Source organism: Cyprinodon tularosa, unplaced genomic scaffold, assembly GCF_016077235.1.
Source record: "Cyprinodon tularosa strain WSP-4 unplaced genomic scaffold, ASM1607723v1 ctg289, whole genome shotgun sequence".
Taxonomy (NCBI): domain Eukaryota; kingdom Metazoa; phylum Chordata; class Actinopteri; order Cyprinodontiformes; family Cyprinodontidae; genus Cyprinodon; species Cyprinodon tularosa.
Genome location: NW_024038995.1, coordinates 155,889 through 179,075, shown reverse-complemented (window position 1 = coordinate 179,075; position 23,187 = coordinate 155,889). Strand labels below are relative to the sequence as shown.

At 40.1% G+C, this 23,187-nt stretch overlaps 2 protein-coding genes across 10 annotated transcripts in view; both read right to left on the bottom strand.

Annotated features, from left to right (window-relative positions):
• The window catches only part of LOC119787140 (rho GTPase-activating protein 12-like), a 99,782-nt gene extending 98,762 nt beyond the window's left edge, over nucleotides 1-1,020 (bottom strand). For 2 of the 9 annotated variants that reach the window (XM_038290786.1, XM_038290789.1), the window contains exon 1: nucleotides 747-1,020. The gene's annotated coding sequence lies outside the window, so the exon portion shown is untranslated. The remainder of the gene's footprint in view (nucleotides 1-746) is intronic. The other 7 variants (XM_038290788.1, XM_038290792.1, XM_038290793.1 and 4 more) reach the window with 5 other exon arrangements.
• A 5,030-nt stretch (nucleotides 1,021-6,050) lies between these two features.
• Nucleotides 6,051-23,187, bottom strand: part of LOC119787129 (kinesin-1 heavy chain) — a 29,463-nt gene continuing 12,326 nt past the window's right edge. Inside the window, exons 5-26 of the mRNA XM_038290769.1 lie at nucleotides 22,961-23,009; nucleotides 22,418-22,473; nucleotides 22,224-22,311; nucleotides 22,004-22,128; nucleotides 21,457-21,561; nucleotides 18,939-19,084; nucleotides 17,563-17,711; nucleotides 17,282-17,469; nucleotides 15,932-16,000; nucleotides 15,464-15,670; nucleotides 14,971-15,114; nucleotides 14,703-14,894; nucleotides 14,467-14,584; nucleotides 12,969-13,024; nucleotides 12,760-12,869; nucleotides 12,491-12,592; nucleotides 12,286-12,346; nucleotides 12,123-12,194; nucleotides 11,933-12,037; nucleotides 11,246-11,462; nucleotides 11,025-11,157; nucleotides 6,051-8,563 (exon numbers count right to left, since the gene is read on the bottom strand). Of these exons, the coding sequence (XP_038146697.1) occupies nucleotides 8,560-8,563; nucleotides 11,025-11,157; nucleotides 11,246-11,462; nucleotides 11,933-12,037; nucleotides 12,123-12,194; nucleotides 12,286-12,346; nucleotides 12,491-12,592; nucleotides 12,760-12,869; nucleotides 12,969-13,024; nucleotides 14,467-14,584; nucleotides 14,703-14,894; nucleotides 14,971-15,114; nucleotides 15,464-15,670; nucleotides 15,932-16,000; nucleotides 17,282-17,469; nucleotides 17,563-17,711; nucleotides 18,939-19,084; nucleotides 21,457-21,561; nucleotides 22,004-22,128; nucleotides 22,224-22,311; nucleotides 22,418-22,473; nucleotides 22,961-23,009 (2,496 nt within the window). The 3' untranslated portion in view covers nucleotides 6,051-8,559. The remainder of the gene's footprint in view (nucleotides 8,564-11,024; nucleotides 11,158-11,245; nucleotides 11,463-11,932; nucleotides 12,038-12,122; nucleotides 12,195-12,285; nucleotides 12,347-12,490; nucleotides 12,593-12,759; nucleotides 12,870-12,968; nucleotides 13,025-14,466; nucleotides 14,585-14,702; nucleotides 14,895-14,970; nucleotides 15,115-15,463; nucleotides 15,671-15,931; nucleotides 16,001-17,281; nucleotides 17,470-17,562; nucleotides 17,712-18,938; nucleotides 19,085-21,456; nucleotides 21,562-22,003; nucleotides 22,129-22,223; nucleotides 22,312-22,417; nucleotides 22,474-22,960; nucleotides 23,010-23,187) is intronic.

The window sequence follows — 23,187 nt, the reverse complement described above, 5'->3', positions numbered from 1 at the left end:
ACCGCTTGTATTACACTGCAAAAAATGTACATCTAAGTAAGTTTTCTTAAAATAAGAGCATTTTCTCTTGAATGGAGCAGATATGTGAGACACTTTGGAACAAGACAATATACAGTTAAAATAAGAAAAAACAACTGCTGTCTCTTATATCAATTGCATAATATCTAATTATCTTACTTATAGTGTAAAAATCCTCATTCCATTGTCAGATCATCTAATTTTCCTACTCATATTAAGGGTAAATACACTTATTTTAATCATTTTCAGAACATTTTTTGCAGTGTAGGCAAACAGCTACTATAGGTTTTTTGCTAGTAACAGTTTATGTTATTATGCAGTTATAACTGCTGTTACAAAACATACTTTACCTTCATTTCTATGTATTTAGTAACATTATTTATTTTAATATGGCATCTCACTGAAGGGGGAAAAATGCACAAAATTTATTTTTGTTTGTACATGTATATCAAGTCAGGCTTTAAGGGGTTAATATTATCATTACACTAAATTAATAAAAATAACAGCTCCTGCTCTGTTCTGGTTTATTTACAGGCTGTCGAAATTCATAGTTTTGCTTTAGGGATGAATGTAAAAGCTTTAGTTTTAATTGTAGTTCATATCTATATATTTTTCAACAAAGTTTCCTGTCCAATGTCAACCGTCCTGTTTTAATCTGTCGCTAACATTAGCCTAGCTAATTAGCTTTGTGGCTAAAGCATTCCAGAGTCCCAGCCAAAGATCCGCACCTGAACGTGTCTCCGCCTGTGAGTCCCTCAGGGAGAGGACGGTAATCTCCGGTGCTCCTCTGCGAAGTTAAATCACAGCTAACCTGTCTTGTCCTTGGAGCTGCCGCTGTGTCCAGATGAAAAGTTGTTGTTTTCTTTTCTTTTTCTCGGACAGTATCCTCTTCCACGTCCTTTCCTGCTCGGGGTGTGTTGATAATCCACAACACTTCTCGCTCCCGTGGACTCTTGCCTGCCCCTGACAACTTCGGCAACTACCTTTCAGCGAAGATCGTCTCCTTACGCGATATCTCACTGCAAAAAAAAAAAATCAGTGAGAACAGAACTTTTACTTATTTTTGCTTTTTACCAATATACATACATTTCTGTGCTGGTTGATAAAGTACATAAATCGAACATTTAATCTTATTATTTAATTTTATTTGAATAAGCTTAGGTAGTTGTTATAGAAAAATGTCCAGAGTGAGGCCTCTTCATCATAAGGAATGCACATGGTTCGAACCCCTCAGGTGTTAAAGATGCATACAGGGAATATGCGCCCCCTCGCGGTAATAATGTGGAAGCACAAATACTCCGTATCCAACTGACTGATACCAAAGGTTTCGATAGTGACGCAACCAAGGGCGCCCCAAGGCTTTACTTGGCCCTGTGCACAGTTATATTATTTAGGGCCCATCTAAAGCAACAGCGCCTATAAAAATGTCCACTGCCCTTTAACTTTATTGTGTTTGGTGAGTATAAATTCTAAGCTGCAACATATTTCTGTGAAATTTTAAGTGGTAGACAAACACAAAGCATTGGTTAAGGGAAAGAAAACATTGCAATGCAGGGGTAATTAATTAAAAATCAAGAGGGTCTGAATGAAGAAAATCAACAACCAGTAGAGGTCCAGAGACATTTTTAATTATAATCTGTTACTTTAAAAAGAAATTAACACTGAAATAAAATGAGGTGTTTATGCACCCATGTTATTAATTTTTAAAAGTAAAAAAAAAAAAAAAATATATATATATATATATATATATATATATATATATATATATATATATATATATATATATATATATATATATATATATAAAATCTAATGTGTTTTTTTATTTAGAGAATAACAATCATTCGGTTTGGTATATAGACAATTTCCTGATTCCCATATTTTATAAAACTCCTGAACTGACCATTTGTTATATTACTTTCTCTTTTTAGGGCTTAATGAGAGCAGTGGGCTTTATGCTGCCCTGCAAGGCTCTAAACCTGGGTTTGAATGGAGACAAAGCCATTCTCAAGCACAGATCAAGGTGCTCATTATGAGCCTGGATCAGCATTTATTTTTGAATATGGTCATGGTGGAGAATCTTTTTCTCATCGTCTTCTCCTTCTTTCCCATCGCTGGCTTGCCACAGGTTTGGCTGCTGTGTCTAAAAGTTTCCAGCAGCAGCAACCCAGACTGACAGCAGCTCCTTGGCTAATTTGTATCACTTGCAGCCTGGCCCCATAAGCTCTGGAGGGCTTTACCATACAAACAGTAGAAGCGGCGCAAGTGAAATTAGACACTGCTGTCGGGCATCAATGCAGTAATTTATAAATGTTTTAAATCAGGTTGGGTCCGGGTTAGCCAGACCCAGTCTGCTAATCCGTGACCTCTGCCCTAATAGTATGGTGTGCATCCATGTTCAGTCTCCTTTACTTAAGTAATGCAAAATAAAAATACACTAGCTGACAAATCATATCAAAATATTCCTAATTAGTATGTAGATCCAGCTGTCCTTTTATGCACTACGTGAGGACTAAGTTTGTAAGCGGAGTGAGATGTTCTGGGAGCGCCCTTCACTCACTGACTGATACCTCCTTTATACAGGACTAAACCCAGCCCATCAGCCTTTGAACTTTATAATGATCAACATCAGTCTATTCTTTTTTGTGTAAATAATACCTACTGCTGTAAAAGGCACCATCACTTTATTATAAAGGATTAAATATGTCCTGTTCTGGTAGAGAAAACATTGGAGAAAAAACAGCATCATAAACCAACAACCATAGAAGAAAGGTGAAGTTATGGAAAAATGTAGAGCAGAGTGAGGTTATAAAACAATATCCCAACATGTTCTGATCTCACAGAGCTCCTTTAATGGACGGTCTAAGAAGGTAAAGGATAGTAAGATGAAAGGATTTAGCAGAGATTTAAAGCAGTGGTTTTTATTGTGTCCTTAAACAGTCAATTTTAATTTAACATCTCCGTCTTTAACTAAAAAATCACAAACCCTGACACAAACATCATGGTCAATCTTTATCTGCTTCTTATTTTATATATTTGCTTTCAACCAAATTTTTAGTTGTTTTTGCTCAATTAGAGTCACTGAAACTAATCTCTCTGGATACAAAGCAATCTTTGATTGGGGAATCTTTTAAGGAGTGCCTGCTCTGCCAAAATCACTCCATCTGCACACGAATGATACAAGAAAAAGGTCAAAGAAGAACTTAGAACAACATCTCTTCAGTGTTCATAATTCATACTTTAATGAGGGAGACACTGGGCCTAAATGGCCTCACTTTGAGACGTCTTTGTCCCTTCACAACCACTATTGAGGATTTTTCCTTTGGATAAACTTTACATGCAGTAGTGCACTCTCACAAACAACTACAGGTGCTTGGCTTTCTCTTCCATACAGAAAGCCCATATTTTTATCATCAGTATACAGTATACACTCCCTGGCCACTTTATTAGGTACCCCATGCTAGTAACGGGTTGGACCCCCTTTTGCCTTCAGAACTGCCTCAATTCTTCGTGGCATAGATTCAACAAGGTGCTGGAAGCATTCCTCAGGGAGTTTGGTCCATATTGACATGATGGCATCACACAGTTGCCGCAGATTTGTCGGCTGCACATCCATGATGTGAATCTCCCGTTCCACCACATCCCAAAGATGCTCTATTGGATTGAGATCTGGTGACTGTGGAGGCCATTTGAGTACAGTGAACTCATTGTCATGTTCAAGAAACCAGATTCCAGCTTTATGACACGGCACATTATCCTGCTGAAAGTAGCCATCAGAAGTTGGGTACATTGTGGTCATAAAGGGATGGACATGGTCAGCAACAATACTCAGGTAGGCTGTGGCGTTGCAACGATGCTCAATTGGTACCAAGGGGCCCAAAGAGTGCCAAGAAAATATTCCCCACACCATGACACCACCACCACCAGCCTGAACCATTGATACAAGGCAGGATGGATCCATGCTTTCATGTTGTAGACGCCAAATTCTGACCCTACCATCCGAATGTCGCAGCAGAAATCGAGACTCATCAGACCAGGCAACGTTTTTCCAATCTTCTATTGTCCAATTTCGATGAGCTTGTGCAAATTGTAGCCTCAGTTTCCTGTTCTTAGATGAAAGGAGTGGCACCCGGTGTGGTCTTCTGCTGCTGTAGCCCATCTGCCTCAAAGTCGGCTTCCGGCTTCCGTAGCGCCGTGAACGCGCATGTGCGCGCTTTCAGGAAATCCTATACACTACTGTTTATGCTCTAAAACGTTCTAAATGACTTCGTTTCGAGTAAATTATGGACGCTACCCACTCAGGACACTTGGATTACATTGGACGAGCAGTATGGAGGAATATTGACACGTTTTTGTGGACTTTTATGGACCTTTCTGCCTCGGGCGCCATAGACCTCCATTATTTGAATGTCAGCAGACAGCAAGAAGCCTCCCAGATCTCCAGATGCTTTTGAGATATCAAAAAAGTACTCCAGAGTGTTGTTCAGCATGGGGGTGAGTAGAAAATGAAGGCTAATCATGTTTTGGGTGTACTATTCCTTTAAGATAGGATCCCAGTTTTCATCTGCTAAATGTTTTTTTTTTTTTTATTAAAAAATACTTTCATTTTTACAGCTGAATTTATTTGATTTTTTTATCCTGATTTCATAGAAAACTGTAATTTTAACTTAAATGAAGTTAAAAATATGTAAAACTCCTAAATTCTGAATGTATATTGACCTAATATTCCAAAAAATAGCTTTATATGATCTTTTAGATATCTATATAGCTACGGGATTTATATTTTCAAGCCAAAAATAAATATTTTCAGCTGATTTCAACTAATTGAATGGAAATTTAACTTGCTGCAGCTCCCTTGGCCTGTTTTTTTGTTTCATGAAAACCCCTCCTGAGCGCCCTGGTACATTTGGTCTAGAACCGCCACTGCCACCACTGTTCCCAACTACCTCAATACGTTTTTACATTCATGCTGACTTTACAGTTTCTACCTTAGTCAGCTAAATATCATGCTTCTGTCATTTTGTACATCTCTGATGTTGCTATTTTTTAAATATCTATTACTGTAAAAATGTCCATAGCTGTATAATGGCTATTCTTTCTCCAGGTGGTTTTTAATATTGTTAAAACACTTAACAGTACAGTATTTTGTTGTTTATCTTTTACATTTTTCTAAGGTCCAATTTTTTCTATCATCTTTCTGCAGCTGTAAACACCACAATTTCCCCACTGTGGAACAATAAAGGGATTTTCTATTCTACTCTACTGACATACATGTCCTATTATTAAACCTTATTCATCTGAACTAATATGTCCGGTTGGAAAGACATCCATCCATCTTCTTCCCCTTATCCGGGTCGTGGATGCAGCAGTCTAAGCAGAGGTGCTGAGACTTTCTGATCCACACACGGTTCCTCCAGCTGCTCTGGGGGGACCCCGAGGCGACACCAGGTCAGCTCAGAGACATAGTCCCTCCAGTGTGTCCTGGGACTTCCAACAAAGCCTGAAACAACCTCCCAAGCGAGGCGACCAGGAGGCATCCGAAACAGATACCCGAGCCTCCTCAGCTGGCTCCTTTCGACGTGGAGAAGCAACGACTCTACTGAGCTCCTTAACCTCATTAAGACTATATGTTGAACTGTTAAGCATGGTGGAAGTAGCATCATGATGTGGGCAGATGAAATGCAAACTGGCTTTTTTCTTTTTACTTAAAATTGGCAGTGGGATGATTAAAACTTTGAGGAAATGTTACCGTTTTAAATATTAATACAATATAGCGGTTAAAGATCCAGCTATAAAAGTGCAGGAAGCATGTAAATCCAAATTCAGTGAATGACTTCTTCGATTTTCCTATCTTTAAAATAAAAACCCCACTGTCAATCGCTCTGGTGTTGGCATTATGGCGTAGCCTTAAAAAAGTTCCATACGGCAGGTTTAATTAATCCAGTAAAAATAATAGTTGGAAATAGAGCAAATTTATAAATCAAACAGCTAAAGAAAAGACTGAAATAACCAGACAGGAAAAAGGGGGGACATATTTTCTCATAATTATTTAATCACACATACATTTACATCATGCAGTCAATCCAAAACTGTGATCTCATTTTACTTCCCGTCTCTGTCCATATCAGAGCCCTGCTTTTACTTGTGCCTCAGTTCTCCAGGAATGATCCAGTACCAAGTCCACTGACAGATCCCCCCCCCCACCCCCCAAAAAAACAAAAACAAACCAAAAACAAAACAAAAACTGTCCTTTAAAAATCGACCAACTATTACACAGTAATAAAAAAAGGCTACACTTTTGTTTGAATTTAGAATCGATGCAAAAACTCAATTTCGCTAAACAAGTACTTTTCTGGAACCCATTTCAAATCCAGTTTATTTTTTTTGGTGGAAGAAGGATCTCAGAATTAACATTTCAATTATTATCACAGACGTCTAGATAAGACAAGCGCAGTCCTGTCGTAGACACGGGGGGAGATAATCCTCTCTGCAGGTTGTAAAACATTTAAATTACTCACAGGGCTTTGGAAACTTCTTTATACCTTCAATCTAAAAACAGCCACATATGGAGTGTTTCAGTTTTTGTTTTTTTCCTTTTGAAGTGTGAAAAAGTTCTGGAAAAAACCCGACTTTCCTGTCTGAACGCGACACCTTCGAGAGAAATCCCATCCTGGTTCCAGAGTGCTCTGCTCCATTGAGGCCTCTTTAATCTGTTTCCATGATTAAGCTGAAAAGGATCGTTTTTTTTTTTTTTTCTCTTCAGCGTTTATGTTGAGCACAAAGAAGCCGTTTTATGATTCAGGTTTCCAGTGATGAAAGAGGCCTTCAATGAGTAACAAAAAGAGGTGTGGCTGGATCACCGCAGCAAATACTAACTGACCGACATACAGTGTATCTTACAGTATATTGCACTTATGCAAGGTGTTAGTGTTCTTATGCCGGGGTTACAGTCCCCATCAGCTGTCCTGCCAATGCACTGGGGCTTTTCATGATAAAAAAAAAAACAAACAAACAAAATAAAAGATGTAATAGGAACCAAATAAAAAATTAGATAACAACAAAACACTAAAGAAATCCTACACCCGCTGGTTAGATTTACTTAAATAAACCCTTTCTTCCACAAGATGATCAAAGATTATTGTGCAATATGTGGGGTTTTCTTTATTTGGACCCTGCTTTCCCTGACTGGCTGATCAGCAGCGAGGGTCCGATCCATCTACTGATACGCACCTCCCCCTCTTTTTCAACTTTCTATCAAACATCTACACCGTCTACTGAACAAAAACACATAAAACCCAGCTTAGGTCTTACATCTAAGAAAAAAAAACAAAAAAAAAGGAGGAAGATGAATGTAGAAGCGAGGCACCCTTGTAAAGAAATCATGACGTTGGATCAGAGCTCCTGGATACATGTGGGCACCCGGCTAGAACAGGACGAAGATGGCGACTCCGTCTAATCAGCTGCAGTTTATGTGCTGAGATTTATAAATAGTCTATAACAGCGACATTACCCACTTAGGTGCGTTAAAAACATTACATTTAACAACTTAGTGTGGGCTAAAAGGTGGAAGTTTGTGTTAACGGCATCATTCTAACCCCTCCCCCGCCCTTCATCTCTCTACATTATTCATATCCTTCCAACGAAGCCATAGATAACAAGTATAGTTTTAATTTAACTTAATGATAAAAACAATTGGCCTCCACAGGTATTTCGTTAAATACATCTACAGTACAGCTGTTGCACGGCTTTGCTTTTTTTCTTAAATTATTTTTCAGATTCTTCCTTTGCGAGACGCCTCCTTGCAGCTTTCTCTCCAACCCGTGGGAAACGTGCAGCAGTGCTGATTTTACATCTGTACAAGAGGAGAGCACGGGACACCTTTGACTGGATGCTAAATCCTCCTTTATGAAGCATGGAAAATCTATACAGAGAGATCTGACGTTTTGATATTAAGAATGAAAATGTACAGAAGTTAGCCTAGAAGGTCAAGCTCCTCTTTTTTTTTTTGTCTTTTTTTCCCCTTCCCCCGTTTTAGGCGTTTTGTTTTCTTGCTACCGTTTACATTCAGCTTGGCACAGTGCAGAACTACTCGCACAAAGACGACGGCTGATGACAGGCTGTGCAAAACAAAGATGAAACCGAAGCTTAAACATTCGAGATCGTGCACTGGGTTCGCTCGCAAGAAAGGCTGCGCTCGAGACTGCGTTTGGTTTGCTGAATAATATCATCATCCTGCTTTATGTAAAGTAAAATTGCTCTTTTTCTTTCTTTTTTTTATATTATATCCCCTAAGAGAAACAGAGATATTTCATAGTGAGAACTGAAGGAAAGGGGTGGGAAGGTTGGTGGAGGTGTTTGGAAGGGAAAGGGGGTTGGGAGCTGTACAGGCCGGGGAATATTTATATATATATATTTATAAATCCAAAACTCCTTCATGGCTCCATGGAGCCTGTTTGCTGTAATGGAATGACAGGTTGTCTGGGTGGGCAGGTGGGTGACGGTGGCTTCCTCTGTGGTGCTATTCTTCTGTTCTGCTGCTCCTCAGCTGTAGAGTAGGAAAAAACAACAACACAAAGCTGTCAAGAATACATCAAAGTGAACGAATCAAAACTATTAAGTCAATCAAGATGAAATGAGAATCTTTAAGTCAAATCTAATGAAAAGTTTTAAACACCTATGGACCTTTTCACACTGTCTTTCTGTTAACAAAAGCTTCAACGTTTCTAGTGGGGTAAAGGCCAATTTATGCTTTTGACGCACTGCCTCTGCAACCGTCAAATCTGTCTCTCAAAAAAATCCTGACTATGCGTCGGACAGTTGCAAACTCATGCAGACCTCAAGCAGAAGTGTGCAGACAAAAAGCAGCTGTGATTGGTCCTTGATATGCCTTTTCGGCTGTCTGGTAGTTTGTCCTTCTCGATTCAGAGCAGGGACGCGCCATTTTTGAAAACCGAGGAACAACTACAATAGACAACTATGACGAAAGGTTAATCGAGGAGGTTCGGAAGTACAACCATTTGTACGATGCCTCAGACACATTATATAAATATATCCCCTTCGATGTCTATGTACTCTAGATCCATCTCCGTGACATCTTGCAGACGCGCCATTGTTGTTTTGGAAGATAAACAATCCCGCCGAAGTCGCTCAAGTTATCGAATAGGCTCCCCCCTTGCGCTTTGGTGGGTAACTGCTGTGCGTCCCTAGAAATTCCAGACCGAGGGTGCAGAAGCATACCAGCAAAACTGGTTCAGGACCAGACCTTTGATGTGTGCGGTTGCAGACGTCTAATCTCCCCTTAATTCATACATTAAAATATGAAGGAGAACATGCACAGGCATTCGGTTATGTTGCATGCATCTCTTCTGCATCAATAATTCGCATGTCTCTGCAAACTCTGCACTAATACAGGCTGGAGGTAATGATTATTAGCTGAAGCTTAGCCAGACTGGATGGAGAACATCTGAACACCTGATTTAGGGCTGCACTTTGACAGGCCTGAGCAATTCATTAGACAAAACACAATTTTCACATGAGAGGGACTCAATTTTGACAAGAGTAAAGGCTGATTTATACTCAGAAAGCAGGTCATCTTCGCGTGTCGCAGTAAACTCAGATATGCTCCCCCCCCCGTTCCGCAGAAACTCTGCTGCACCTCTCCCCAATTGTAGGTGAATGCAGACAGGAGGCCTCTGATTGGTCAAATCTAAAACTGCTCTACATTATGCATATTTCCTGTTTGGTACCTTACTGGCTTGTTTTGTTTGTATGACCGCCATTGTGGAAAACGACTCGGGAAGATGGATCAGGTAGAAGAGCGAGGTGCGTGAGAATGCTAGGACAATTTTTCCACCTGGATCCCCGCTGATTTTCGCCCTCATGTCCCTCCGTTGTCGTACAAACTTGACCCCACTTCCCCAGCGCCTCGGCCGTGTCTAGACCCACAGCTAGTTTGTGATTTCCGTGCGTTGTGGCGTGGAATAACATATTGGGCATAAATAAAAAATATCTGCGAGAAACTAACTGCGACACACTGCTGCTGGAGGACAACCAGCACTTAAGACACTGACTCTCTCACCCTGGCCTTTAGGGGGCAGTAATCGACCTAAAATGGGTTTTCCACCACAGACGAGATAGAGTAGGATCTAACACACAGATGCAGGCTTTTAATGTCATGAAAAAATTTGACACTAAAGTTAAACAACTTCAGGCTTGTGGTTAGTGGAAAGAAAAATCTAAATAAAATTGCAACATCCATGAAAAGCATGAAACAAATATCCATCTTTTATCCTTCTGCTGTAAAGCCTAACTTTATTTTTTTTAATTCTTTACTTATAAAGTCTTCTTCAGAAGTCATTTGTGCCACTGTCACGCTTGCATTTCCACACTGAGTGCCAAAAAAGGCGTGTCTTATCTTCCTGTACCCTGTTGAATTAAGGCATCCCAATACGGCGACGCAAAGACAATATGATATTACATGCTGGTCAAAGTTTGGTTTCAGTCCGGACTGACCAGGTTTGTGGTGTTCTCTCACTGGGCTCCCCTACATCCGTCTTTCAGCCTACCATGTGGATTAATCCTGATTTTGACCTTAGTTTAAGGTGGATTTCCATGTCTGATGATTTTGCCATTGTACCATTCTCTTTCCATTTCCAGATGCTGAATTAATCAGAGCTCTGAGGTATAGAGAGCTGGTTTGGCTTTTAATTCCTCCACAGCTCTGTCTCTGATCTGTCTGCTCTGCCTTTTATTTTTTTTACATTCACCGATGTTATCTTTATTTTGATTGACCACATAAAATCCTAATGAAATGTACATCAATGTAAGTAATTGTAATCTGGAAAATGCAAAAATAAAGTACTTATTTAACACATTTTTAAGGCTACAGTAATACATTCGACTGCCAAGGGTTAGACGACGTTTATCAGACTAAATTTAACAAAGATTGTAAAGATTTACGTCCTAACTCGTCATTTTCCTGCACATTAGTCGTCGTCTCCACTCACATCTTGTCAGGCTTGCTGCTTCCACCCCTGATGGAAACCGGCTGGCTGTTCTGGTAGAAGCCGCCTCCACTGCGGTTGATGTTTGGGTGGGTTGGAGACGCCACTGGAGGCTGGCCAGGTCGGATGGGTTTGGCTAGAGGAAAGGGAGAAGAGATTTTGCATTTTATTGCTGCTTCAAAAGCAACCATTAGATCAGTTGTCCTCCTCCTCCGCCTACTAACCAATCTGAGCCGAATGTCCCCTCCGGGCCATGTTCTTGGCCCTGACGGCCTCCTTGATGCGGTCCACCTCCTGCTGGTAGCGCTTGCGGTCGCGGGCGGCGTTCTCCTTGGCCTCCTTCAGTGCAGATTCCAGTGCCTTGACCCGCTCAGCCGTAGCACGAAGACGTTTTTCCAGTTTTGGAAGCTCACAGCGCAGGTCTGCATTATCACGAACCAGCTGGGGAGATGAAAACCGAAGTGCTGGATTTAAAATAGTTCCCTTCATCAAACAGAGAAGAGCATCAAAGGGAAACATCACATCGATAAATATAATAGTTAATAAAACAGAACGAGCATCGTGACAACTAGGATGTTAAAAAGGATCTGCACTGCAAAAACTAGCTAGAAATAAGTATAAAAAAAAATCTTAAATTAAGTATATTTAGCCTTAATTTGACTTGGTAAATAAGATGATTTGTCAATGGAATGAGTATTTCTACCCTTAAAATAACACAATTAGATAATATGGACTTGTAATAAGACAATGCAATTGTTTTTTTTATCTTATTTTAAATGTTAATTGTCTTGTTCCATCGGCAAAGTGTCTCACTTACCTCAATTCAAGAAAAAATGCACTTATTTTAAGAAAAAAGTGACTAATTTAGATTTAAATTTTTTGCAGTTTGGTCCTGGAAGTGAAGCTCCCACCTGTTTGTGAACCTTGGTGAGCTGCTCCAGATTGTTCTCAAGAAAGGAGATTTTCTGTTTCTGTGCGGCGCTGCCTCCTGTGTCATCAGAGTCCATCTCAGCACTCTGAAGAAGAAAAAAAAAAGAACAACTTATAAGTAAAAATAAAATCAACCAGCGCCGCAAAGAAAGGCAAAAAGCAACCTGTCACCTTTTTCACTCTGGTGGCCAAATCTTGAACAAAGAGTTTCCTCAGGTTGTGGAGAGTCTGCAGCTCTTTGGCCTGCAAAGAAATAATCAGAGTAAAGTTGGGAATTGAATCCAAATTAACATAATATTCTCTAACCCTGTGGTTTAGGATCCAGTGAACTCACCACTGTCTCTTCGAGCCCCTTCAGGTCCTGCCTGGCCTGCTCCCTTCTGTCCTGCATCACCCTGAACACCAAAAGATTGATTAGAAACTCTACCAGGTGTCAAACATCAGGACTCGTGTAAAGAATTAGAAATTGATCCATCTCTACATCAGTTTGCAGCAAAGCAGGACTTCCTATTGTAAATGCGTGCAGCCCTGGAACCTACGTGAGCTCGTGCAGCTTGCGGCTCTTCTCCTGATCGGTGGACTTCAGCTTCTCGTGCTCCACCCGGAGCCTCTCCTGCTCCAGCATGATCTTCTGGTTCAGGCTGGAAGAAACAACACAGCTATGATTAGAACCATCCGTGACAGAACATGAAGGTTGATGAAGATGCAGCAACTCATCAGTCCCTCAATGCCATGATCAGTAAATACAATCGTTCTCTAAACTGTTAGCAGCAAAGCGGCACTGATTGCTATATTTCTGGAGTCTTACTCCTGCAGCTCAGTGATGAGTTTCTCCTTGTTGTCCAGCTCATCTCTCAGGCTGCTGATCTGTTTCTGGTGGGCTTCGCGGTGGGAGTGGATCTGCTTCTCCACTGCCTCCTAAATAGGAAAATAAAGACCGTTTAAAGCATCGCACAAAACTTCCAGAGGCAGACCTAGCTCTGGTTTCCAAAATACTGCCATTTACTCTAGACTTACCTTCACTTCATTGGCAGTCTGAATCTCATTTTCCTTCTCCATAGCATGAACTTTCTCTGTAAAAAAAAAAAAAAAAAAAAAAAAAAAAAAGATTTCCCATAAGTTAAAAACGTACTGAAACAATCCCTCATATTGAAACACCTTAAGATTTTATGACTTAACAGTTTTTTAAAGCTGTTCTAAGAACAACAAAAACCTAACATGCCTCTCATTAAGGAATCAATTTCACATTAGGGTCTATAAACTTTCTTAATCAGCCAACCAGCAAAAAAAAATTCTAATAAATCACATTAGGAGAACCTATTCTAAATTTTGTTAATTTCAGCACTTTCTAGCATCCACACTGAGAAGAACAACAAATAAACTCAACCAGTGCAATATTATACAATTGCATTACTGACTATAAAACCTCAAACTCAACGCTATTCCTGACATTTTGAATTGAAAAATCTTCCTGGATGGGAAGTGAAACGTCTTCAAACTTGGAAACAAAGTCCAATGGATTGTTTTTTAACTTTTATTTGGAATATTACGCAACGTCCAGACGTGTTGTATTCTGCTCTATAATCTTATTCAGATTAAACATAGTGTCTACACACACAGATTACAAAAAAGCCAAATTCTTTATTAATTTACAGACCAACCTTTCCCCATTTCCTATTTTTAAGTATTCTGATTATTTTAAGAGGCTTTGATAATGAGGCCTCAGCCTCTGGAAACACCTCAGTGACACCTCTTCCTGGTTAAACATTATGGAAGCAATTCCCAGATGCCAGAAGGTGCAGCACTCATCTGTTCCAACCATTATATGCAGGTATAAACATTAAGGAAACGTCCAGTCATCAAAGTTTTAATGAGGGAGATGTGTTCATGTTTTACTGCAAACTGAGTTTATTAACCAAAGAGAAAAAAAAAAAGATATTGTGAAGATGTTGCCTGGACTCTGCTCCAAGAGTTCCTGTACCATCAGTGACTGACAGACCACTCAAAGAGGTAGAAACCATCATTCTATAGTCAGCATAAAGTGCAAAATGGTAAATGCACTAAAGGACAAACACATTTCCTGTTTTACGGAGATAAAAGTAAAATGTTTGCCCGTATGGACCTTTCGGTGCAAGAATACCAACTTTAAAGCACAAGGATGGCGGTATTATACTGTAGAAGGGATTGTTGCATGTCAATAAATAGGTGGAATTATAAGAGAAGAGTTTTATGAGGAAAAGTTGGCAAACAAACTGGGAACACCCACAAAAATGCCACCAAACTGCATTAGCACTTAGTTTTAGACACCGCTAAAAATCACATTCTGCGTCACCAGAGTTTGGTTTCTATTTCACTTCGTCTATTCTAATAAGCAGGTTCGACACTAGATCAGTCTGCAAAACCTGCTCTGAGGCAGTGAAATAAACAGTTCTGGGCTCTGGACCAACTGGTTAAATGGAAAAACACACAGATGATTCTAAAGGCATTTGAACCTTGTTCTTAGCTAAAAACGTACCCTGAGCACTGAGCTTGACGAGCTCCTCGTTCAGCGAGTCCACGTTCTCCTCCAGCTGCCTTTTCTTATGCTCCACATTCTGAAGGTACTCAGTCAGGGACTTGATTTTAGCCTCATGCTGCAAATGAACACAAAAAAAAATCCACATTTTCAGGCTATGTTCAAGAAGCTAAAGGAAGACTGATTGACACCAACATCCAGAAATCAGTAAGGATGTTGTGGTGAGTTTTAAATACCTGGGAGATGCGCAGCTGACAGGCAGCCAGTTCTTTCTCATTCTCGTCCATCTTCTTGTTGCTTTCAGACTGAACGCCCTCCAGCTGCTTGCAGCGCTTCACCATCGTCTTCACCTCGGATTTCAGTTTGCTGATGTAGAGACGGGCCACTGTGAACTCCTCGTCTATCAGACCGCTGCCGCTCTCATGTTGCTGCAACACGCAGAAGGAGATTAAAAACCATCTTATGCTAAGAAATAGAAATAAAGTCAAACATGAATCCGGCTACCTTTATGTCATTGCTGCCCACAGCAATGCCGATTTCAGCCAAGTCTTTGAGCAGCGATGACATCATCTCCGTCACCCTCTTCTTCTGGTGGTTGGACATTTCCTTCAGCTTCTGGAGCTCAGAGTCCAGAGAGGACAAGATGGACTGCAAAGAAACCCCAGATTGTGACTAAAATATCATGAAAAATATCAGTTGGACATTTCTTTATCTTCCCTAAATGTTACTGAAACAAAAAAACTACTTTTTAACATTTTTTAATTGTAAATTATCTCGCAATGTTACACAGAAACCAGCAGCAAGAGAAGAATAAAGCGGATAAGATCATAAAGATACACATCCTGGAAATGAAAACTTTTAAAGCACCTGCTAACAAATGATTCAGTTTGGTTAAAATCGAAGAACTACTTTTTTTTCTTCCCAAAAGGAACTGACTTCACTCTTTTGGTTTATTGCAGCTAAACTATAATCCATAAAAAAAAAACTGAAATCTTACAGATTTCTGACTGAGCTCATCGCTAATGGTTTCGAACTCCTTGGTCTTATCCTCCACCTCCTGGCTCTTCTGGTCGTAGTTGACAGCCAGCTCCTCCAGGGCCTGCAGCACTTCCTTCACCTCCTCCTTGGAGGCCTCGTTCTCCGTCTGAAGGCGGTTCAGCTCTGCCTGCAGGTTCTCATGATCCCTCCGGGACGAAGCCAGCAGCTGAACAAGGCAGCATGAACAGTTAGGTTTTTTTTTTCACTTACTTGCACATTTTACTTTCTTTCTCAAATTTTCAAATTCAGAAAAAAAAACCTTGGCTACAGTTTGGTTTAATAAACATTTCTGTTTTCTTACAGGTCAGAAAAATAGTGTTTGATTGAAATAAATAAACCAACTTAAAGCAAAAACAGCTGTGACCATTTCCAATGAATGTCGTAAAACTACAGCGATCATGATCCCCCCTCTGCCTCTAGAACTCACCTCCTCCTGGTCGAGCATCTGCTGCTTCAGCTTCTCAACCAACTGGCTCTGCTGGTTGATCTCTTCATCCTATAAAACGTAAGACATAAAGCTAAATTATTAATTAAAGGATGAGATAACCATCTCCAAACACAGAGCAACACTGTCCGTCTTCCACATTTGAGCAAAATTAACCTCATTTAATACCCTCTGTATAATTTAACCATTCAAAATGTAAATATGAATGTTTATTAAAATGCTAAAGAAAGTGAAAACTACTCAAAGCATTCTCCATCTGCAAACCTAAAAAAAATCCTGTTAAAGATCACATTTCTTCTAACTTTCAATCAGTGTTTGAACAAAGTACTATGATTGAGCGGCTTCCTTACAAATGTCCTTTTTGTGAATGATATCAATAAATAACATTTATTGATAAATCAAGCAATCATTTCAACATGATTAGTTCAGCGATTACATAAATGGCTTTGTATTAATATCTCCCTTTTATTGGTCCAAATAATATTTATACCTTCTCAGAGGCCGGCTCCCATTAGCTGAATGCCGCAGTCATCATACAAGTTACATAACAGCTCTGTGTGTAATGATTCTATGTACATAAATATCTTTTTGCATTAGATTCATATGCATATTGACTCCATCTTTAACCTTATTGTGTTTTGGATTAAAGCCTGTATAGTTTAAAAGGAACTGGAAGAAGGGTTAGCATTAGCAAACATTCAACTCAAAATAGGCATCACAGACAAAGAAATTCTTAAGGCAATTCTTGTTGAATGTGAAGTATTATGCTTTAGGGTGTGTTTACAGTTTATGCCTGAAAGCATAAATATGACTTTATTCCTCCTGAGTTGCTGAGGTGAAGATTTTAATGAATAAAATCTGCTTAGATGAATTCCAAAGAACCTTTTGGATGTAGAAAAAGTAACAATTTTAACTTTAACATTGAAGTTAAAGCACTGTTCTTCTGATTCAGTAAAGGGCCCTGCAGCAGATAGTGAGGGGAGGGGAAGTCCCCCCCCCACCCTTAGTCCAGGATTGGTTTCAGAGCTGCTGAAGAAAAAGGAGCCTAAACATTTCCAGAGACTTTCTGACATGTTAATTTACTGAGTTTCTGATGAGGTGATGCATTTTATTTAATTTATTTAAACCTATTTTCTCTATTTAACACATTATCCAGACAGATCGGCTGAAGATTCCAGAAAGATGTGTGATGCTGCCAATGAACCACTTAACCAAATGAACCCCCCATTTCCTTCAGACCTAAACAGGCTTTACTGAAGCACTTCTTCTATAGAACATGAACACAGATCTATAGAATTGTTGCCTTTTGTCCTTCAGTCTGCTCTACGTCACCTTATCATCCAGCTGTTTGTAAAGCTTGGTCAGCTCAGCCTCACACTTGTCCTTCTCTACGTCCGTCAGACGGACACCGGGGACGTTGGGCGTGGAGGCAGACTTCTCATTGATGATGTTATCCAGGGCCAACACCTCAGCGTTGGCCTTCTCTTTGTCGAACTGCTCCTCCACAGGCACGCTCTCTCCTGGCATTGGGTGAAAGAGAATGCTGATTTAAGAGGCCTGGATACGTAGCATTTAGGCCCGAGTCCACGACCCAGAGGGGCTTCCTTCCTCACCGTTTCTCCAGCGGTTCAGTTCGTTCTCCAGCCAGGTGACGGTGTTCCTCAGGGTTTTGTTCTTCTCCTTCTCCCTCTCATATTTCTGCTTCCACTGTTCTGCTGTCAGCTCGATGTTCACCGTCACCGTGTTCTTAATGGTCTTCGCTCTGGATGTTGAAGAAAGAAATGAGAAAGAATGAATGAATGTAAGGAAAGGTAAGGAAAAACATCTTCTAGTTCCAGACAGAAATAAAGAAGCATCCAACCCAAAGCCTTAAAGTCGTCGGGAAGCGGCTGTTCCAACCGTTGCATCTCTGAATTCTCCAGAGTGGTGCACGACTTTACAAAAGTGGATAAAGTGAATGTGATTGGTCGTTTATCAAGAAGGCGGGATTGTTGTGGTGGAAGGTTCGCAAGCATGTTTGATTGTGGACGTTTTTTCTGAAGCATCTTGCTAACCAGTTAGCAACTTAGTGCTAGTAGGTTCCCAATGGGAAATTCCATTGGGACCAAGTATCAATTGGTGACTTAGAAACGACACTGTCAATGAACGCTATGGAGAGCGGAAACATGCAAGAGGAGGAGAGTTTAGTGTCGGAGGTCGTGGATGAGTCTCCTCCATCATACATTTTTATTTAGAGGTAAGAGCTTGGTTTGGTGTAGAAGGCTTACAGCCGTACATGTTTGAGCCCTCGCCTCGCAACGCTGCCAGTTCTGTTAGCTCTACGCCTGCTGAAGACACAGACGTCCATCCCCGTGAACACTGGGACGGAACTCAACGGGAAAGGAAATTATTTGCATATATAGACCATATATTAGCTGCGACATATGTATCAAGATGCTATGACTGACAAAATTTGATTGACACATGACCGTTGATATATGATTGACCGTACAAGCTGACGTATAACTAATTGGCCTGCATAAATTAACGATTAACGATTTAAAATGTACGGCCAAATCAAAACAGAGATAAATCTTCTCCCATGGCCATCTCAGCTTGGAGAACTAAATCGTATCGAAAACAGGCGGGGGTTGGCTGAAGCCAACAGAGCAAACGGAGAGGACCAAGAACTAAGGACCCCGCCCCATAGGAACCTTTAGAGAAAAATAAGTGCTTTCCAAAGAATTAACAGCAGGACTGCTAGTTAGTTGCAGTTGCTGAATAAGAAAGGTACTTGAATGCAACACTTTAATCAGAGTTGTATTGTTCTGTTTCTGCATCCATTCCATCTAAAGTAATAAAACATTTGAATCACTGCAGTTTACACCACAGTGTGCTTCTTTCTTCAGACTTGTACAGAATGTTAATTTGAAGCTTTAGGTCTTCTAAACAAGCCGTTTAAAGAAACTTTAGGCCAAACAAAGCTGTTCAAGTTATTGTTCTATCTCACCTTTGTCCGAACATCAGGGTGGATTTGGTTTCAGCCTCGTTATAGGAGGAAGGTGAGCAGCAGATCACAATGGTGGTTCGACAGTTACCACCCAGCGAGTCCTGCAGGATACGGGTCATCTTGCTGTCACGGTAGGGGATGTAGGCCTGGAAACATGTACAAAGGCTATAAGATGGGGAATGTATTCATGATTTAAGAACTGATTAAGTGGAATAAAAAAAAACTGGCAGAAACCAAAGTTAGACTGAAAGAGGGTCGGCATTTCCTAAACTTATCCATCCACTTTCCAAAAACACTCCCAGTCATAAAATCCGCTCAAACAGCTTTAGCGAATCTGCTGTCGTTTCACAAGTTCTGTAAAACTATCTGCTAGTTAACAGATAACCTGACAGGAGATTAGCTTTGGTACAAACAGAGAAGCTGCAGCAGTCATTATTTTCCACAGAGCATTTTGGCTCAGTGGAGAAGGAGGCATCTCTGGACAATGGCTAATTTGTTTCAGAGCTTCAGAGATATATCAGTAGCTGTCCGCCGCAGGTTGTTTAAAGAGCGAATGAGCCGCAGAACAAACCTACACTTGATCAAAGTGAAAGGGGTGAAGTTGCAAAGAAAAGCTTAAGCGAGGCGTTGCTTGGAGCAGAGTTTTTATCTCTGCAAAGTTATTTCAGCGACACAAAGGACGTGTTTAATGTCTTAAAATGGAAATTCAACACGCAGAACAGGAAGACATGTTGGTTTCCATCATTCAAGCACAAGCTTCAGGCTGTGCAGCTGGTAAACAGTCTGTGCTCCTCTTCTTTCCACTCTTATCAATGGTAATATCTCCTATTAAGACACTAAACATGTAATTTAAATTAAAAAAGAGAAAATCTTCCTGCCTGAGGGTGGAAGAGATTTAAGTTCTCATCATTAGAACAGGCTAGATAATTATACTAAAACAGATAAAGGTTCATTGGGTTATCTAGTAAGAGTCGTTAGAGCTGCTGCACATTTAAAACAAAATCTTGAAAAGCCTTTTAAACCATTTATGGTTGATCAGATCTTCCTTACCCTATTTAGCCAGAAAAATTTTAAGGATTTCTTCAAAATTTAGTTAAAAAAATAAATAAAAGAACCAATAACCTTTCAGTTAAGCAACAGGTTGCAGGGGTTCAGTATTCATCCAAATAAAAACCGATTGTTGATAGTCCAGTTTTCACATTTGTTTTATCTGAGTTAGTGAAAATAATGTGTTTTGTAAGCACGACCAAACGGATGGAGAGATTAAAGGTATTGTGGAAGGTTTTCTTAAATATTTCTCCACTTAAAAAAAATAAAAAATGCAATTGTGAGAGCATGCATGAGCCCATATCTCCTTGTACACGCCCTGTTTAAAAAAAAAAAAAAAAAAAAAAAAATCACTCAATCACTATAGAGCGGGGACTATATAATGAACTCACTCAACTTAAGGGCTGGTTATCCTCCCGCAGCAGAGTGTCGCAGGTATGAAGCAGATATTTTAGATTTATGCCCAATTTTGGTCTGCGCTATATTATTCCACGCCACAACGCAAGAGGGACATTTAGGAACTAGTCGTGGGTCTAGATACGGTCGACGCGGTGAGGAAGTGGAGGCAAGTTTGTGCGACAACTAAGGGTCATGAGGGCGAAAAAGAGCAGGGATCCAGTTGGAAAAAGGGTCCAAGTGTTCTCACGCACCTCGCTCTTTTAGCTGCTCCACCTTCATGAATTGTTTTCCACAATGGCGGTGATACAAACAAAACAAGCTGGTAAGGTACCAGACAGGAAATACGCATAGTGTAGAGCGGATGTAGATTTGACCAATCAGAGGCCTCCTGGTCTGCTGCACTGTCTGCGGTCATCTATAATTATGGAGAGGTGCAGCAGAGTGTCTGCGGAAGGAGGGGGGGCATATCTGTGTTCACTGCGACACACGCAGACGACCTGGTTTCTGAATATAAATCAGCCTTTACTGTTCAGACAGGAGATCACCTCAACGCGCTATGCCTGTGTCGTCTTTGTTATTAGTCGCCACTATCGCGTATCAGCAGCCTATGACGACAGCGGGCCACTGTGACAGCAAATCCCATAATGCTATGTGAGGACAGCTCTCTGCGCAAAATATTCTGGGATATATCTGCCTCTTCTGAAGACTCTTTTCTTTGTAGACACTTACTCTTACGACCCGACCCTCGGCCATTTTCAAAGAACCGCGGTGAGAAAGGTGAACTGCAATGACTGGCTGAAACCGTAGCTAAACACAGATATACGCCTGAAAGTCTGCATGCGTAGAAAAAGATGGCTAACAGGACGAACGCGTAGGATGGCCATACGTAAACATTTCACCAGCATGATTCACAATTAGGAGGACCACTTATTGAGATGATCCACCCAGAAATAAAAGAATGTTCTCTATACCTTTAAAGATGGATCGACAAATGCAGACCTGAATAATAACTTAAAATCACTCATTTTCCTTCATTTTCCAGACCTGGCAGGAAAAAAAAAGACAAACTCACCGTTCCTTCAGCCAACGCAGAGATGACGTTTCCCAGAGATGACAGAGACTTGTTGATATTCTTGGCTTCATCCAGCACGGCTCCTTCTGCACCCGTTTTACTAACCTGAAAGCCGTAGAAGACACCAAAAAATTAATAATTATGTCTCAACAATGTATCACAAGCTAGAAATACAGAAATAAAAACAAGTGTAAAAAAAAAAAAAGAAAAAAAGGTAGAATTGCAGCACAGGTACACTGGAAAAAAATTAAATCTAGAAGAGTCATTTTATTCTTAAAATAACTGCATTTGTTCTTGAATTGAGGACGTAAATGAGACATTTTGCCAACAGAACAAGACAATTTACATTTAAAATAAGAAAACACAATGACATTGTTTTATTTCAAGTGCATACTATCTAATTATCTTATTTTAAGAGTAAAAATACTCATTCCATTGGCAAATAATCTTATTTACCTGCTCAAATTAAGGGTAAATACACTTAATTTAACATATATTGACGTATTTCTAGATGTTTTTTCCAGTGCATCAGTAATATTTCGGCTACCTTTTCACTACCAGCAAGATCCACCAGGTAGAGTTTTCCACTGAGCTTCTGCTCTGTCTGAGTGTTTTCCTGTTTGACGTTGATCAGGAAGATACTGTGACTCCTGGAGCTGTGCTCGTTCATGTCTGAGGAGAAAAGGATCTTAGCCAAACAGGATCTACAAACAAACTCCTAAAAATGAACAGAACGGGTTGCTGTGAAGCACAGGATTGTCTCTTACTTGTGACTGCGACGTGTCTGTTAGATTTGCCTTCATCAATCGTATCCATGACTTCCTCTGGGCTGCACACAAACCTTTCAGTACAGCCCTTAAAAAAAAAGACAAATGGAAGATAAAACATGTTAATTAAAGCTCCTTTAGCTGGTTTTAGTATGGTTTTTGGATGTTTCATAGGTGAGGGGAGCAGGTCTCACCTTTACGTAGGGTACTCTGTTTTTATCTTCGTGCACTGATAAATTGGTCTTTGACACTGGAAAGAAAATACAAACTCTTACTTTGTAGCAGAAATAAAGGCCAGATGAAGTCATACTAAAAAAGATTTTAATTATCCAAAGGCTTTGAGTCAGTGTAGTATATTTAGAGCCTTTCTCAGGCCTTTTCCTGGATTACTGTCCTTCATATAAAAGCTAGAAATGATCCAAATGGAAACAGAACTGAACCACAGCTATTGTGAAAATACTAAAAATGCATTTAGCATGCTATGTTTTGAGCCAGAGCCACGTATAAAAATGACCAGTTTAAAAACAGCCCACCTGTTGTCGATGCTGAATACCGAGGATTAAAATTAAGTGCATTTATTGCTCAACATGCACCCTGCAAATGTTCATAAAAATTACTCGATCTGTTCCAACATTTTTTAGGCTCTTGGCGTTTTGTTCTGTCACTTCTGCTCTCACCATCTGGAACAATTAATAAAAGGATAAGGGACTCTCAACTCTGCCAATTTAGACACTTACCATCCAAAAGATCTCGGATTTTGTCTAAGTAGATTTCAAAATAGGAAACCTGCAAACAGAGAAAGATCCTGGTTATTTGGTTTGTCAGCAGACAGAATCAACATTGGCTAGGTGATCGTCTTCTTTGTTGATAAAGCAGAAATATGTCAAATTAATCTGTATATTACATAGGAAACATCTAAGTCTAGAACAATAAAGAAATGAAAGTTCAATATACAGGAAATGTC